The 15,264-nt window shown below is 40.1% G+C and overlaps 1 protein-coding gene across 2 annotated transcripts in view; it reads right to left on the bottom strand.

Annotated features, from left to right (window-relative positions):
• Window positions 1–5,051: 5,051 nt before the first annotated feature.
• Window positions 5,052–15,264, bottom strand: part of PLXNB2 (plexin B2) — a 335,450-nt gene continuing 325,237 nt past the window's right edge. For both annotated transcript variants that reach the window (XM_063134078.1, XM_063134077.1), the window contains 5 exons: window positions 14,866–15,013; window positions 12,634–12,698; window positions 10,139–10,214; window positions 8,880–8,954; window positions 5,052–6,267 (listed from right to left, as the gene is read on the bottom strand). In XM_063134078.1, coding sequence (XP_062990148.1) covers window positions 6,163–6,267; window positions 8,880–8,954; window positions 10,139–10,214; window positions 12,634–12,698; window positions 14,866–15,013 — 469 coding nt within the window. In that variant the 3' untranslated portion in view covers window positions 5,052–6,162. The remainder of the gene's footprint in view (window positions 6,268–8,879; window positions 8,955–10,138; window positions 10,215–12,633; window positions 12,699–14,865; window positions 15,014–15,264) is intronic.

The raw sequence follows: 15,264 nt of genomic DNA, 5'->3' as shown, positions 1-15,264 counted from the left end.
CCTAGGTCAAGTTGTTCCAGGGGCCAGAATTTGGGCTACAAATGGATAAGAGAAGGATTTCCCACCCAAGAATTAACTTGGGAAAACATCCTTCTTCTCGTTAGTAACAACGGAGATGGACAACGGAGGGCCTGGGGTTGGGCCACTGAGCTGAACAGCCGCTGGAATGCCTCTGCACTTCCTCTGGTGCGGGGAGAAGGAAATGCTTGACAGGGAAAGACACAAAAGGCAAGGTGGAAAAAAACTGGGGAGGGATGTGCAGATGCACAGTGGCGCTCATGCGGCGACGCGTGGCAGTGTGGAGTGGTGGTGCACGGGGCAGTGGCGCGGGGTTTGGGGGGCTCACGGCGCTAATGCCTCATTGTCAAGTCAGCCCCCCGGATGACACTCCGATAGTGTAAAAGGAGCCATCTTGAAGCAAAGCAAGCTTCACCAAAAGCAGGCCTTTCTCATTCATATTTCAAAGCTGCTTGCCTTAAAAAGAAACACCTATTAGGTCATTTCATCCCTCTTGCAACACACTTTCATTCATATATATATATATATATATATGGGGGAGGCTAGGCTCTTTCTCTACTTCTTCACTGCTATGTAAAAAAAAGGAAAAAAGACTGAGATAGTGTTTCCCTGCCACACCCCTACTGCCATTCCTGACCCAAGCAAGAACCTATCTATCTATCTATCTATCTATCTATCTATCTATCTATCTAGCAGGAATGAATTGCACCCCACTGAAATTCATCCCTGCTAGTGCTACATTACTAACCCCACTTTTTATTATTATTGTTGTTGTTGTTGTTTGAAAGAGGTGTGAATTGCCTCTTTTTCCCTGGAAGGAGGTTTCACACATAAGCTTTGCTTTAGGAGAATGTCGCTTTTACAGCAGGTGCCGCTGAATTATAAAGGTGAAAATCAGAGCAGAATACAGCAGCAGCAGCAGGAGAGCAAGGAAACCGGCCAAGACCGATCACAATGAGATTCCAGGAAACCCCCTTGAGGCAGCTGTAGAATTGGCAGTGCCACCAGACACAGCTGCAGGATACACGTATTTTTTTTAATATCCCAGGGATTGGCACTCAGGCCATGTAACCAGCAAGTGTGATCTTGAGCTGAATAGGGCCAAGCCACAGGAAAGATTAAGAGTATCAAAGGGACACTTTTCTCCCTCTTTCACTTCTTTCTTGTTACACATTGGATTAAAGGGGGAGGGGGACCCATTTTGCTCCACATTCAATTTCGAGGAGAATTAAATTAGTCCAAAACATTGTTCAGAATTAGAAGAGCGAAAAGGGGATTTTAGAAACACAGTGTGTGGCTTGGAGGTATTTTTCTCCATCAGAACCAAGCTATAGAAAGCTTTAAAAAAGAGCTATTATTGTGGTTTACCCAACCAATGGATCAGTTTGCCCTGTCTTCTGATAAGTACTTTTGAGGTTATATACACTTTTCTGATTCAAAAAGCAATTCATCCCACAGGTTGTATAGAAAGATGTTTGGCGAGCCATTTAATTCTGTTAAACGCTATTGGGCTCTTTCCTTTAAGAGTAGCCATTCTGGTAGTCAGCCTGGCTATGGGCTCTCAGTACAATTGCTATATATTTCCCTCTTTTGGAAAAGTCCACCTCTCAGAAGAACATAAGAAGAGCCCTGCTGGATCAGACCAAGGATCCATCTAGTCCAGCACTCTGTTCACACAGTGGCCAACCAGCCATCGGCCAGGGTTCAAGAAGGCAGGACATGGTGCAACAGCACCCTCCCGCCCATGTTCCTTCATTCAAGATCATAGCACAATCCAGAATCCATGTTTGAGAGCATTGCCGGCTGCAAATGCCCTAATTTTTTAATCTTTCATTCATCCTTAGGAAGCAAAGTTGATACTGGAGAAGGGAATGCCAGAAAAACAACACAAGTACGGGTTATTTAGGTCTGCTTCTTTTTCTGCTGGTAAATGTGGTGAAGGAATATGAATATGGGATGCATTGTTTATACAAAGAAGTTCCAGCCCACACCCATTGGAAGTCAACAAGACTCCAAACAATTAAAGTACTGCGTAAAACTAGAACTGGAGCTTGGTATTGGTCATATTCTTTTGTGCTGGATTTTTAGGATGTTTCTCATTCATTCTACTTATCTTTGTGGAGTGTGGAGCTTCTTGCTTCCTGCTCCATATCCCAAACTCATGTCATCAGCCAACTGGTTTCCAGATCGTATACATCACTAGCTGCCTTATTCTTCACCCCGTGGCAATCTTTGCCTGAGCTGTCATGTTGCTGCTGGGATTAATTTGATCCATGCTTGTCCCTTGTTTGTTTCTGTATAACATCAGGCCCTCTGTTCATCTCCATCATTATTGAGTAGAAGAATTTTTTCCCAAGTTGGTTCTTGGATGGGAAATCCTTCTCTTACCCTTCTGTAGCCAAAAATACTGCCCCCTGGAACAACCGAAAACACTGTAGCCAAAAATACTGGCCCCTGGAACAACCAAACATTTCTTATTTCTAGAGTTCTCTCCACCCCCACCCCCCAGCTTATCATTAAAGCAAAGGGATCAGTATCTGGCAATGTATATTGCAGGCGAGGGGCCCTTGAAACAGATTGGGGCAACAGCAGGTGGGTGATTACAGCCCCCCATCCCCCACACTAGAGGCCCAATCTGGAATGGGACCATTGTGTCTACTCTAGAGTTAAAAAGTAGCACCTGGATAATTCCAAACAAAAGGGGTCCCAAACTTGTTTTGCTATTAAAGCTTTTGTTTCTGAGACTCAAGCTGTACACAAAGCCTCTTCTGAGTATCACCTTTACACCTTTTCTCGTGATTTAATGGTATTTTGGTTGTCCTATGGGGATATTACCCTACTCTAGCCTCTAGAATTTTTTTTTGAATGAACCAACATGGCTACCTACATTTTTTATCTATATACCTCTGGCTTTCAAAGCCAAACTTGACATGACATTAAATGAGTCATGACACTGAATGAATCTAGTCCTCACTTCCACCCACAAATAACAGAGGATTAGGATTAGGTTAGTGGGGCTTGGGGAAGTGGTCTTAACCTTTTCTGTCCTATTATTAACCTTGACATTGGCATGAATGGAGGTTTCTCTCATGAGGCTAACAGCAGCTTTGGCAGAGGGGGATTATGGAGGATGACCATGGTGGTGGTGATGAGCGTTAAACCATACCCCATGTTCCACAGTCCAGATAAGCCATTCCATATATCTGTTATTCAGAGGGGTGTGGGACTAGGAACATTAAATGCATCCACACATTTAACATCACATCTGCTGGGTTCATTTCTTCTTATGTACCCATTCCCCCTGCCCAAGAATTGCACAGGGGCTACACAGGATCCCTCCCTTCCACACACTAAGAACTGGACCTGATCACACACAGCCAGGCATTCTAAATAAAATTGTCCATACCATATCAATTATGTATGTCATCCACATTCATGATCCTAACTCTGCCTTACTTCTGTAATATGGAAGGGGAGCCCAGAATATGCTGTGAGAAAGAAAAATAAATTTTCTGAAGCATCAGATACGGATGTAATGCACAATGATCCATTAAGAGAAGGTTGCTGAAAAGCCAGCAATGCATAGTACTCACAGGTCCATTCAGTTCAATCTTAAAATAAGTGAAGAACTTACTTTAGGCAATTCAAGTATGACACTTTGTGGAAAAAAATGTATTTGATTTACAATTAACAGGATTTACAAATAATGACAAAATGAAACAGATTAGCAAGTTTGGATACCTTTGTTGATCAGACAGAAGGCAAGTATAGAAGCGTAGTTTGACACACAGAATTCTTAGGTAAAGTGATCCAAACAGTTCATAGTTCCTTACATTCTAGACGTGCTGGGTTTTGTATACAGATGACAGCAAAAGTTAAATATAAAGGGAAGGACATGAAAAAATGACACCCTGTTTCTTTCCCCTTTTACTTCTACAAGAACTCACTGACAATTTCCACTGCAGCCAAAGAATTTTGCCATCAGTGTCACATTGCTAGAAACTCACTCAACAGAAATCAAGAAAAGACCACCAATACATTTGAGGATGAAACATCAGGACAAAAGTTTAGATCAGCCTTTGCCAACCAGGTATCCTCCAGGTATGTTGGAGTAGAACTGCCATGGGAGCGGTCCAGTTGGAAAAGGCTGGTTTAGATTAACTCCAGTAGAGGGAGAGGTAGCAAATGGAACTCTGTTACTGTGTTAAGAGCCAAGCAAGTTTAAGGTGTCACAGGACAAAACAAGACAGCATCACCTAAAGGGACTGAGCGCTGATGGTAGTGCTACACGAAAAATGCTACTCAACTGCCAAAAAACTATGGTGAGAAGAAAACGTAACAAAGATTGCTTTTTTGTGCAACATAGCAATTTAAGATAACGTACCAAGCTTTAGCAAATTGCCTGGAAGCTGACTAATATTGTAAACACACAGTACATCTTTGACAAGTTACTTTAATTTCCACAGCAAAGTTAATGATGATTATTCCATCCATCGCAGCATTCCAAGGCTCAAGTGGTGTTAGGCTAGATGGGGCGTGGGATTTTCTTACAATGAGTATTTTACATTACAAACACAGTTTTTTTGTTTTTTTTTTTTTTTGGTTTTTTTAGAAAACCAAATAGTAATCTTCCTAGGATAGTGTGAAGATTCATTGTTTTAAAAAAAATCCTATGAACCATTCCAACAAAAGATATACATATCTGAATCATGTCAAACAGCACACGATCAGCAAGAAGCTAATTACAGGCATTCTGCTGGTCAATTTTCTCACAAAAGTCATCAAACCACACATAAATATTTTTGATATGATTCTCTTTACAAAACCATTCAGATCCACATAATTAGTACAAGTAAGGCACATTAGCATATGTAATAAAACAATTAAAAAGAAAAGAAAAAGGCCAATTTGATTTGCCACAATTTCTGAGTCAAATTAGGATTTGTCACCAGTACTTTTCATCAGGGATTACAAAGAGACTGTCTTAGAACTCTTTTGAGCAGTCTACAAGCAAACCAGATCCAGATCCTGGATTTTCAGTTCCAGAGCCATGTATTTCTGTGCCTTGGATAATAGACCTTTGCAACCAATCTCCTGCTATTGCTAAAGCAGCTCTGAACATCACATTGTGTGTTTAGGTAGTCAAATCTGACATTGCTTTGGCTGAACACAGACTCTACCCAGGGTATTCCATCCTCTGGATCGAATTCCAAATCCATCAGCAGTGGTTTTGTGGCAAGTGTGAACAATCGCTTTTCTAAAATGTGGAGAGAAAGACTGTCCATTCTCAGCTGTCTTCATGCCAGTGGCTTTGGCTCTTTGGGAGTACCTGGTGACCTTGCTCTAAGTTCACGTTGAAGACCTTAAGTGCTTTGCACAGTCCCGACATTCAGATTCTGTGTTGAAGTGCACACATGTGGTTGTTCAGATTTATGTTCCTAGGGACATATATGCATCTTTCAAGTTAAAGGATCAGGCCATCTCAATTCATCTAAAGTATTGCCCGTTTTGACCTCAGAAAAGTGGGCTTGGGGGCAGCAGCCACAACCACTGTTTTTAGCACTTAGTTTTCAGGTATGAAAAGATGTATGGTACCAAAATCCTCTGCAATGTCTTAAACAGAAAAGTCATAGCAAATGTGTCCTTTATTCTGCTCATTATGAGCAGAACAAAGACAATGGGATTTTCAAAACAGTAGGAAAGCTATTATTTCCAATTATTAAAATTAAAAAAGGGGATATTGCATTTATTGTTCCAATATGCTATCACTTTTCTAGTACAAATATTGCTTAAAGTATAAAGAATGCTATAGGTAGTGAATTTACTAGCATAATGAATTCTAAAAATGCTGATGTTTCAAGATTGTACTATTTGATTAAATGAGCTATAACTTTACCCACCCCATCCCTAAGGAGTTCCCTCATTTCCCACTGGAAATTCATTTACACACAACACAAGCTTTTAATTAGAAGCATAATTTACAGTAAAAACTCTTTACATTACAGCTTTGCTATAAAAAAAGAAGAAATCTTTTTTTTTCATTTAAAGTTGTAATTACACATTAAAAAATAGAACACTATTTCCTTATTAGGAAGAATGAATTTACACATCTTCAGATCAGACTTCTTTATTGCAGCTTTCAAATCAAAGGTCAGTCACTTTATGTTCTAAAGCAGCTGCTATCTGTTGTAATCGGAAAGCAAGCTGCATTTTCTGTGCAGCTGGATCCTCTTCTAGTGCATTTATGATCTGGAAGAAAATAAAAGACCCAAGATTCAAAGCAAGGTTCTAGACAAGAAATTCAGCTGTAGTTTTTAAGGCCACAGATTTATGGGAAAGTACATGGATTTCATGGACAAAAGAACCATAGATTTTATGGAAGACAGACCCATGGATTTTGAAAGATGTTCAGAACTGCAGCCAGGGCGTCCTTTTTCTTAAGGGACATATCACAACATTATGATCCTAGCTTGCCATTCAACAGATATGTGCACCTGCAGCTTTACTGCAGGTGCACATATCTGTAAGTACACTGGCAAAGTTTGCTGGACTCAGGCCTGGATATAAGCTTTGAGGGCCTGGAATGCTCGACTGAAGAAGAAGAAAACAAACCTAGAATTTTTCTCTAGGTTGGATTAAAATCCAAGCTGGATAAGAATTCCCAGCTTACGACCCTCCCACCATGACAGATCTTTACTCTCACTGATGTACAAGAAGTCTTTTCCAGAAAGCTTGCAAGCATAAATGTCTAGTGAAAGAAGATGCCCAGACCAAATGGAGGACTGTTGGAGTCAGAGCATGCTCTTTGGTGGGCGTGGCTTCCTGCTCAATGATTTTGCCTATTTTATTTATTTATTTATTTATTTATTTATTTATTTATTTAAAACATTGGTATCCCGCCCTATATCAATAAGATCTCAGGGTGGCGTACAGATAAAAGCGTACAGTATAAAAACAGTAAATATACACAGCTAAAAACAAATTAAACCATAAACCAAGTTAAAATGATATATAATTTAAAAGCAGTAAAACTATTAAAACAGTTAAAACAATGTGCCTAGTGAATTCAACCATTAAAAGCTTTGTTAAAATGCCATGTTTTCACTTGGCGCTGGAATAAAATCGGCGTTGGCGCCAGTCGGGCCTCCAAGGGGAAGGCATTCCACAGTTGGGGTGCCACAACAGAGAAAGCCCTCTCCCTTGTCCCAACATAGCGAATGTGTTGTGCTGGTGGGATGCGGAGAAGGGCTCCTCCAACAGATCTCAAGTCTCGGGCAGGCATATATGTGGCCTCTTTAAATCTTCTCCCATTCAACCTACTGAAGGCACATGGCTCCATTAGATTCAATAGGAGGGAGAATTAGAGGCTGCATGGGCAAAAGAAGCCCATAACCATGGGGATGAGCTTTCCTCCCACCCCTTGCAGGTTTTTTTTTTGGGGGGGGGCGTGTTCAGCTTGTTTATCACAACAGCTCCCAATAGACAGGAGAAATCATTCCTGGCTGTGCAAACCTGCCATTTGACACACAGGGATCTGCTAAGCTTGCAAGCAATCCTGGACTATTGAAAGGGGGAGGGGGACAGGGTCTCGTGATTTGCTTGGAAATGAGCCAAGCCATTTCCCTAATTTGGGGAAAATGTCTTGGCTTACATCCAAGTCAAACTAAGCAAGCCATGGCAACTTATCCATCTCTACCTTTAATTATTCAAGCATGAACACTATTAAGATTTGAAGCATGTTGCAGGATAAAATTACTAATAGCATATCTATATCTATATCTATCTCTCTATCTCTCTATCCATATCAGGGACAGAAACAGGAACAGTTCTTCATAGCCGATTCCATTATTTCAGACTGGCTTGTGGATACTGGACCACAAGAAACATTATTTCTATTGTACGAGGATATCTAGAAAGTTTACATTTGGCTATTTTATTTTCTGTTTAAACATATCTGTTTAATTTGATTAAAAAGAAAAACTAGTATGTACAGAACTGCCCAGAGACCTTTGGCTATAGAGATGTAATAAAGAAATAAAAAAAAATCTGACCATTTTATTTGCCTAGGACTTGCAGCAGGTCAGCTATCTGATTTTTAATCAGGTGATTTGTATTGTTCCCAGCTATTGTTGTACTTTACTGCTCTGCTGGGTAATATAATCAACAGTCTTGAGAGCTTGTTAGATGAAGGGTGGCATAAATATTTTTTTTTTTAAAAAAATAAAGAAGCATAAACCTATTTGCTGCTGTTAGCAAGCTGCCCATAAAAAAACCCTGACTGGCATATTCTCTGCAATTTTGCATTTTATCTTGTAGAAAGAACAAAATGCTTGTAGTTGATGGTTTCCTGTAGTTCTACCGATGCACAGCTCCAGTGGTGTAGTTAAGACATTTTAGCCTCTGCATGTAAAATGGTCTTATGGGGCTCTTCTCTTTAGATGGCTATGTGCATGCCTTCACTTACTTCAAAATGTAAGACAGCTCTGTTGCATTTGGGAGAACTCGTGCTCATTCAGCTAAGTGGGGACCTAGACCTCTTCCCTATGGTCTCGCCCTGAGTGCACCACTGAGCATCTCATCAATGTGAATAACTCTCCATCTGCCTTCTACAATTGCCATTAATGAACACGCATAGTGAGACCTTTGGGCATCACCACTCTGGATTCTTCTAAGAATACTTTAAAGATGTCAGGGCGGGAGCAGCCATTTTCTGGCATGTCAGAACTACAGCCCCTCTGTAAAAGCCAAGTGCCAGGTAAGTCAGGAAATCGCAGCCTGAGCTCTATCAGTTGGCTGAATCCACCTCCTCACTGGTGACCCTTTTATAACATAATAAAGGTATTTCAGTGGTGGAAACTTACCTCGTCATAGTATTTGCTAGTATACTGGTAGAGCTGGTGTAAAGCCACAAGGGTGTTTAATGAGTCTGTGTGTGCCTATTAAATTAAACAAGAAGAAAAAGAATGTGTCAGGCCCAGACCTGGCTGCCTAAGAACTTTAATGAAACATATATAGGTGCAGCAGACCCAGTGCAAATCCCTTTTGCATATCCCAGCTTTGGTTCTTAAATCATTTAATAGCTGCCTGGCTTAGGAAGGAAGTGAAATTGACAATTTTCAGAACACTCATGTCAACATTTCCTGCTGGATTGGTTATAGCCATCACACTGCTTTCTCCATTATAGAAGGTGTGATATATATACCCTAAGCAGCACGTTTAGTCACATCAGAAGTTGGCTCCAAATAGAAAATGCTCCAACTAGCACAAGGCTCCTATGGTTAAGAAACTAAGAGCAATCGTGCTGGTTTAGACCCAAAGCCCCCCTAGTCCAGTGTGCTGTTTCCCACAGTGGCCAACCAAATGCCCACGTAAAGCCCACAAGTAAGAGGCCATGAGCACAATACCACTGTACCCCCCTAGTAACTGGTGTTCAGAGCCATGCTGAATTCTGGAAGAAGCATATAGCCAACATGATGAGTAACAACAGCCTTATCCTCCATAAATTTGTCTAGCTCCTTGTTATAGTCATAAGAAGAGTTGACATTTAGATTAGTTCTATCTGAGTTGCATCCTTATGCCATGCTTTACATTTGCTATTGCAATTTGGATTAAAAAACAACAACAGGATGAAGCAAACAAACAAATACTGAATATCTTCATTTATCTGACCTGAATTTTACATTATTGTTTAGTACGTGGCACATGCAATTCATCAAATAAAGCCATTTTGAAACTAGGCTGCTTACTCCCAGGAGTCTTACACATGTTAAGAATGCTTTGATTTTGTAGATTCCATTCTTTTACACTATTAGGAATCCCAAACGCTTAAGAAACAAAGAAATGAATAGCAACAATGAAAGTGTGGATACTGTTTATCAAACCACAATCAAATTGTTAGAATGAGGTTGGGAAAAATTACCTTAAAGGGGTGATTGAATTTTCTTTAAAATCAATAATTTACAAACAGCACAATATATAATTTTATGAAAATAATAATTCAGAGGCCACATTTTGTTTTCACTTCTAATTGGATGTGAGCATAAAATGAATACACTAAAAATAACCCAAGAGAAGGTGTGCAAGCCAGTTTCAAGGGAAGGATTTCCCATTTTATACTTACCCTAGAAATCTCTGCTAAATGTGTATTCATGTCCTGGTCACTCACTTGTACCATTTGGCGAATACCTTTATAATAACTAGAAACAAACAAACAAACAAAATATTTCAGTTGAAGTAATACATCTTTTTAAAAAAATGTATTTATGCTTTCCACTGATTTCGTGACATTTTACTGTAGTTATAATTTGACCAGAGCTTTTAGAGATGTCTGCGGAAATTGATATTTAAAAATTTCTGCCAAAATGATCTGCACTTCTTAGACAAATGTGAGAATTGGAACTTCGCTATCTGCTGGGTTTCTCACATTTCCAAATATTACAACAGTTTCGGCAGTTTCAACATATCAAAATAGGCATTTAAATGTTTTTAAAGGAGCACTGCTGATTAATGTGGAAATTATGGGTTAAAACATGCAAAAGTGACATGGATAGAAAATTGACTGATTCATCCGTACCTAAAACGTTTCTGTAAAACAACAGCTCATTAAGAATGCTTCATTTTGTTTTTTCTTTGTCTGAACGTGTAACAGGCTTAATACATCAGCATAGCTACCACAAAATATTAATTCAACAAGCCACACAGTAAGGGAAATACACAATGAACACAAAAGTCAAACTTTCTTCTGTGGAATCTTTCCCTAAGCATCTGTTTGTGCCTCAAAGCTTCTGGGTATGTTCTTACTCTTACATAAATTTTTTTCTACTGAGTATTCTATAGCACAGAGGAAAACGGTCAAAAACATATAAAAGAAAACAAGTTTTAAAACTAGGGGTGTGCACGGACCCCCCGCTCCGCCCCGCGGACCGATCCGAAAATTTCGGATCGGCCCGCTCCGCTCCCCGCCGCTCCGCCCATACTCCGCTCCTCTTCGCCGCGGGCTCAATTGAAGAAGCCAATGGACCGCGGACGGAGGCAGGTAAGGGAGAGGAGGGTTTTTTTTTACCAGGCCCTGCCGCCGTCGCCGCATGGGCGACAGCGACAGCGGCAGGGCCCGGTAAACCCCACTTACCTTTCCGGCAGAGCTCCGGATCGAGGCGAAGGATCCGCCTTCACCTCGATCCTCTTCACCACGCTCCGCCAGCCCCCCAATCCTCTTCGCCTCCACCTTAAGGGGAGGCGAAGCACCCCGCTCCGCTTCTAATTCGCCGGTCCAATTAGAAGCGGAGCACATCCCTATTTAAAACTCCATTATTTTGAAGCTGCTTTTCTTTTCATCTGAGTTTAGTTTTTGCTGCTGTATTATATTATTTCATTTTTAACTGGCCTGTATTCTTAAATAATTGTCTGCTGCTAACTATTTAGTCTTTTTCATTAATTTTTGCTTTTTTGTGAATTGTTTGTGGGATTTTGTTTCATTTTTATATTATATATTATATTTTAAATCTTGACTCTGTGAGCTGCCTTATGAGCACTATGTCCTAAAAGGCAACAGATAAATGAGCATAAAATTAAATAGAAACATTAACAATCTTAATTTACATCATGATCAACAAATTGAGGGAGAGTTTAAGTGGCACACATGATCAGTATTATATCACCATATTAGTAATAATGCAGAGTTTGACAGGGACAGTTTTAAGCTACATGTTGCTACGGAGTTAGTATTGTTTCAAAATGTAGTAGGTCCCCAAGAACAGTATGTGCTCATTAAGTTAAATAAAGGCTGACACATTGATACATAATTTCATTCAGTCTGATTAAACTAATATCTATTTTGAAAATGCATGTTTTGACTTCACAGCTGGCTGGCAGGAAGTAATGGTGAGCTATCAAGGCCAGCCAGAATTTGTGGACCCTTGTTAATACACATTTGATTTAACTAGGATAAATTGGAGTCCATGCATCATTTCACAGATGTGTCTTGAAAAATTCACGGAGATTTTAAATTGTGATGTACCATTTCATGTACATTCTTTTCTGAAAGCCACGTTTTATGAAGAAAACACGTATACAATATATACCAAGTGTGATAAAAAATATCCAAAAACACACCCTCTGCCATAGAAACAAACGCAATGAATGTGTGTTCAAAGTACTTCCATGACCCTTTAGAACATAGTCTTACTCCTATTAGAAATGTCAGTGAAAAGATTTGCATAATTTTGGTAGATCATGTATTCTTCCTAGTTCCAATTCATGAAATTGTTTTTACCCCATTAAATTAATCTGGGGAATATTTCTAATGACATTGACACATCTACTAAATGGTGACACAATGACCATGTTGAGGTGACATACTAAACCATGGTGGTTAAGCATTTTGAGCTAAACATTATGGCTTAGCGTGTTGCATAAACTATGGCGTACCATGTTGTGTGAACCATTGCTAACCATAACATAACCATGGTTTAAACCTGCTCACAAACCATTTGCCACAAAAGGGTTAGCAGCCTAACCATGGCTTAGAGTGTCGTCTGAACAGGGTCATTGTAAGAAAAAGAACTGCGCCTTTGTCAGCAAGAAAATGGAGACAAACACATGTCTCTCTTTACTTACTCTTCCACCATCTTCTTATATGTAGATATCTCTTTTGCATATAGTAACTTGTTACTTGGAGAATCCTGTAAAATGGAAGACAGACAAAGATCACTTTTCAAGTAAAATCCATATGTTACTATTAACTAGAATATTAAAGATCTCTGTTGATGGAGGATTCATTCGTTTCAACTAGATACATGCCCATTTTTGGTTTATTATTGGTGATATGTGATTATTGGTGCACTTCTGCTGCACCATGGAACAAATCCCATGTCTTTCAAAGAACTAGCCTTTTCTGGGTGTGTTCAGAGGATTATGAAGGGAAAAGAAGCCATTGTGGCTTCTTCCTCCGACCCCACATGTGCCGCCGTTTGCATAATCCCCTTTGATGCAGCGTGGGTTGGTGTGTCGTTTGAACCTGGTGTGTGGCACGACGGTGTGTGTGTGTGTGTGTGTTTGTGTGCGTGCGTGCTATGTACCCACACTACAACTTTTACTGCACATCATGGGTTGTAGGATGGGTATGAAGCTACCCCCACTGCATCGCGTTTGGTTGACATGCCAATCTGTGCTGCAGTGTGGGGAATTGTGCAAATTGCACTCACACGCACAAGGGGTGGTGAGGAAAAGCCACAATGGCTTCTTCTGCCTACGCAATCATTGTAGGGCACACTCCTTGTGGTTCCACCTAGACATATCGTCCAATTGGAGTCCACCAGGAGAAAAGGCTTCGGTGTGGTGGCCCCCATCCTATGAAATTCCTTGCCTACGGAGGTCAGGCAAGCACCAACTTTGTATATTGTGAACTGCCCAGAGAGCTTTGGCTATTGGGCTATTGGGCGGTATAAAAATGCAATAAATAAATAAAATTCCTTCTTGCGCCTCCTGAAAACATTGTTGTTCCAGGAAGCCTTCCCTTAATGATTTGCACTTTGTTTCTTTTTAAAATGTACTTTTAATGTGTTTTTATTCTGTCTTTATTCTTTTATTCTATTTGTCCACCGCTCCAAAATTCTTGAATGAGGAGCAGTCTATAAATATTGTAAATAACATAACTAAATAAATAAAAATCATCTGAACCCAGTCTCTGTGTACGTGTGTGGGGTAGAAACCATATCAACCATCAGCTTCTTCTGTGGGGAAGAACCACTGCCTCCCTTCTTCATGACGTGTGTTTACCATAGAGGCAATTGGGGAGCGGCTGATTTGTGCTAGTTCCCATCTTTCTATTTTTTTTAAGAGAAAAATCGCACTCATTGGGGCCTGTGTATTTACGGACGATGCATGGTGCGGCTGTTTTACCATTATACCTTACATGCACAGTACAGGGAAGAAGGGGAATGCAACCTCTTCATTACTACCTAAGAGGATTCTCAGCTGGACGAGCCTGGAAACGGCTCTTTTTCCTGCGGCCTCCACACAGATCCACCAGTAACTGGAGATATTTTCTCTATTTCTTCCTCTGCCTCCTCAACCCCCACCTCTCTCATGACGCGCTGTCCTTGAGTTAATGATACACAGTGACCTAGGGTTTTATAAGCACTTTTAAATGTGCTCTGGATATTCTTTAGACTCACTCCATTTCTCTTTAACCTGTAAATGGTTGTATAATGAATAAAAATTGCTTCAGAATATCATTGGGCAAAGCAGACAGGCAGAGGGAAAAAAAGCCTTGTGAGCTGCATCTTGAGGGTATCTACCACATTCCTCAAAACCCAGATTTTATTTTTATTTTATTAACAGATTTTTATTTTATTTTATTGATTCCATTTCTAGGCTGCCCAACAGCTGAAGCTCGCTAAGCGATTTACAACAATTCAATAGTTTTAAAGATAGTTATAACAATAGGATAGTTTTAAGAGAAGGAATATATGTTAGGAACTCAGAAATGGTGGATGCAGTGGTTGTGGATGACCAGGGAGCTGTAATGGTAGGGTAGACACCCATGAAGTTTGAAAAAATCAACCTCTAAACCTGATAACAATACCTTCTAATAGATAAAAGAATATGTTCAGCAGTAATCAGATGTATTCTGGAAGCACCAGAAAATAACAACTGTTTTGTATGTGTCAGTCAAGATTAAGCGTTGGACTTGTCCTGAACCTATGAAGCAGCATAAGCAGCCATACAAGCAAAGGCAAAATGAACTGATGTATGTCCTATCTTCTATGATTATTGCTTTGTCTATCATAATGCACTTAAAACATTCCTCCTCTCACACAGACAAAGAGCAGAATGTGAAACACTTACCCTGCTCAATTTGTGCTCCGTTCTTGTGCAAGCATCCATGAAAGTCTGTGCTATGACTGACAAGGAAGCGTCCACCACTTCATGAACATGAACATCAAAGATGAAATGAGGGTTTTTCAATATGTTTACCCAAAACCTAAGTGGCAAGCTGTGGAGCAAGCAAAGAAACAGCACAATATGAAGGAAAATAAAGCCCTGATAAACAAAATGTATAACTACGCCTTAAATTGCTCTGCCACATTCTCAGTTTGATTATAGGCTTCACATTATTAAATGAATTTGGATCCAGAAGATGCTTCTTTGATCTCATGCCAAAAGCATGGAAAAGGGTTACAGTTCAATCCTACGCTTGTCTACTCAGTAGAAAAGCCCATTTATTTAAACAGAGCTTACTCCTAG

Source organism: Elgaria multicarinata, chromosome 9 (assembly GCF_023053635.1).
Source record: "Elgaria multicarinata webbii isolate HBS135686 ecotype San Diego chromosome 9, rElgMul1.1.pri, whole genome shotgun sequence".
In the NCBI taxonomy this organism is placed as follows: Eukaryota; Metazoa; Chordata; class Lepidosauria; order Squamata; family Anguidae; genus Elgaria; species Elgaria multicarinata.
Note: the sequence above shows the minus strand (reverse complement) of the source record. Positions and strands in the feature narration are given on the sequence as shown.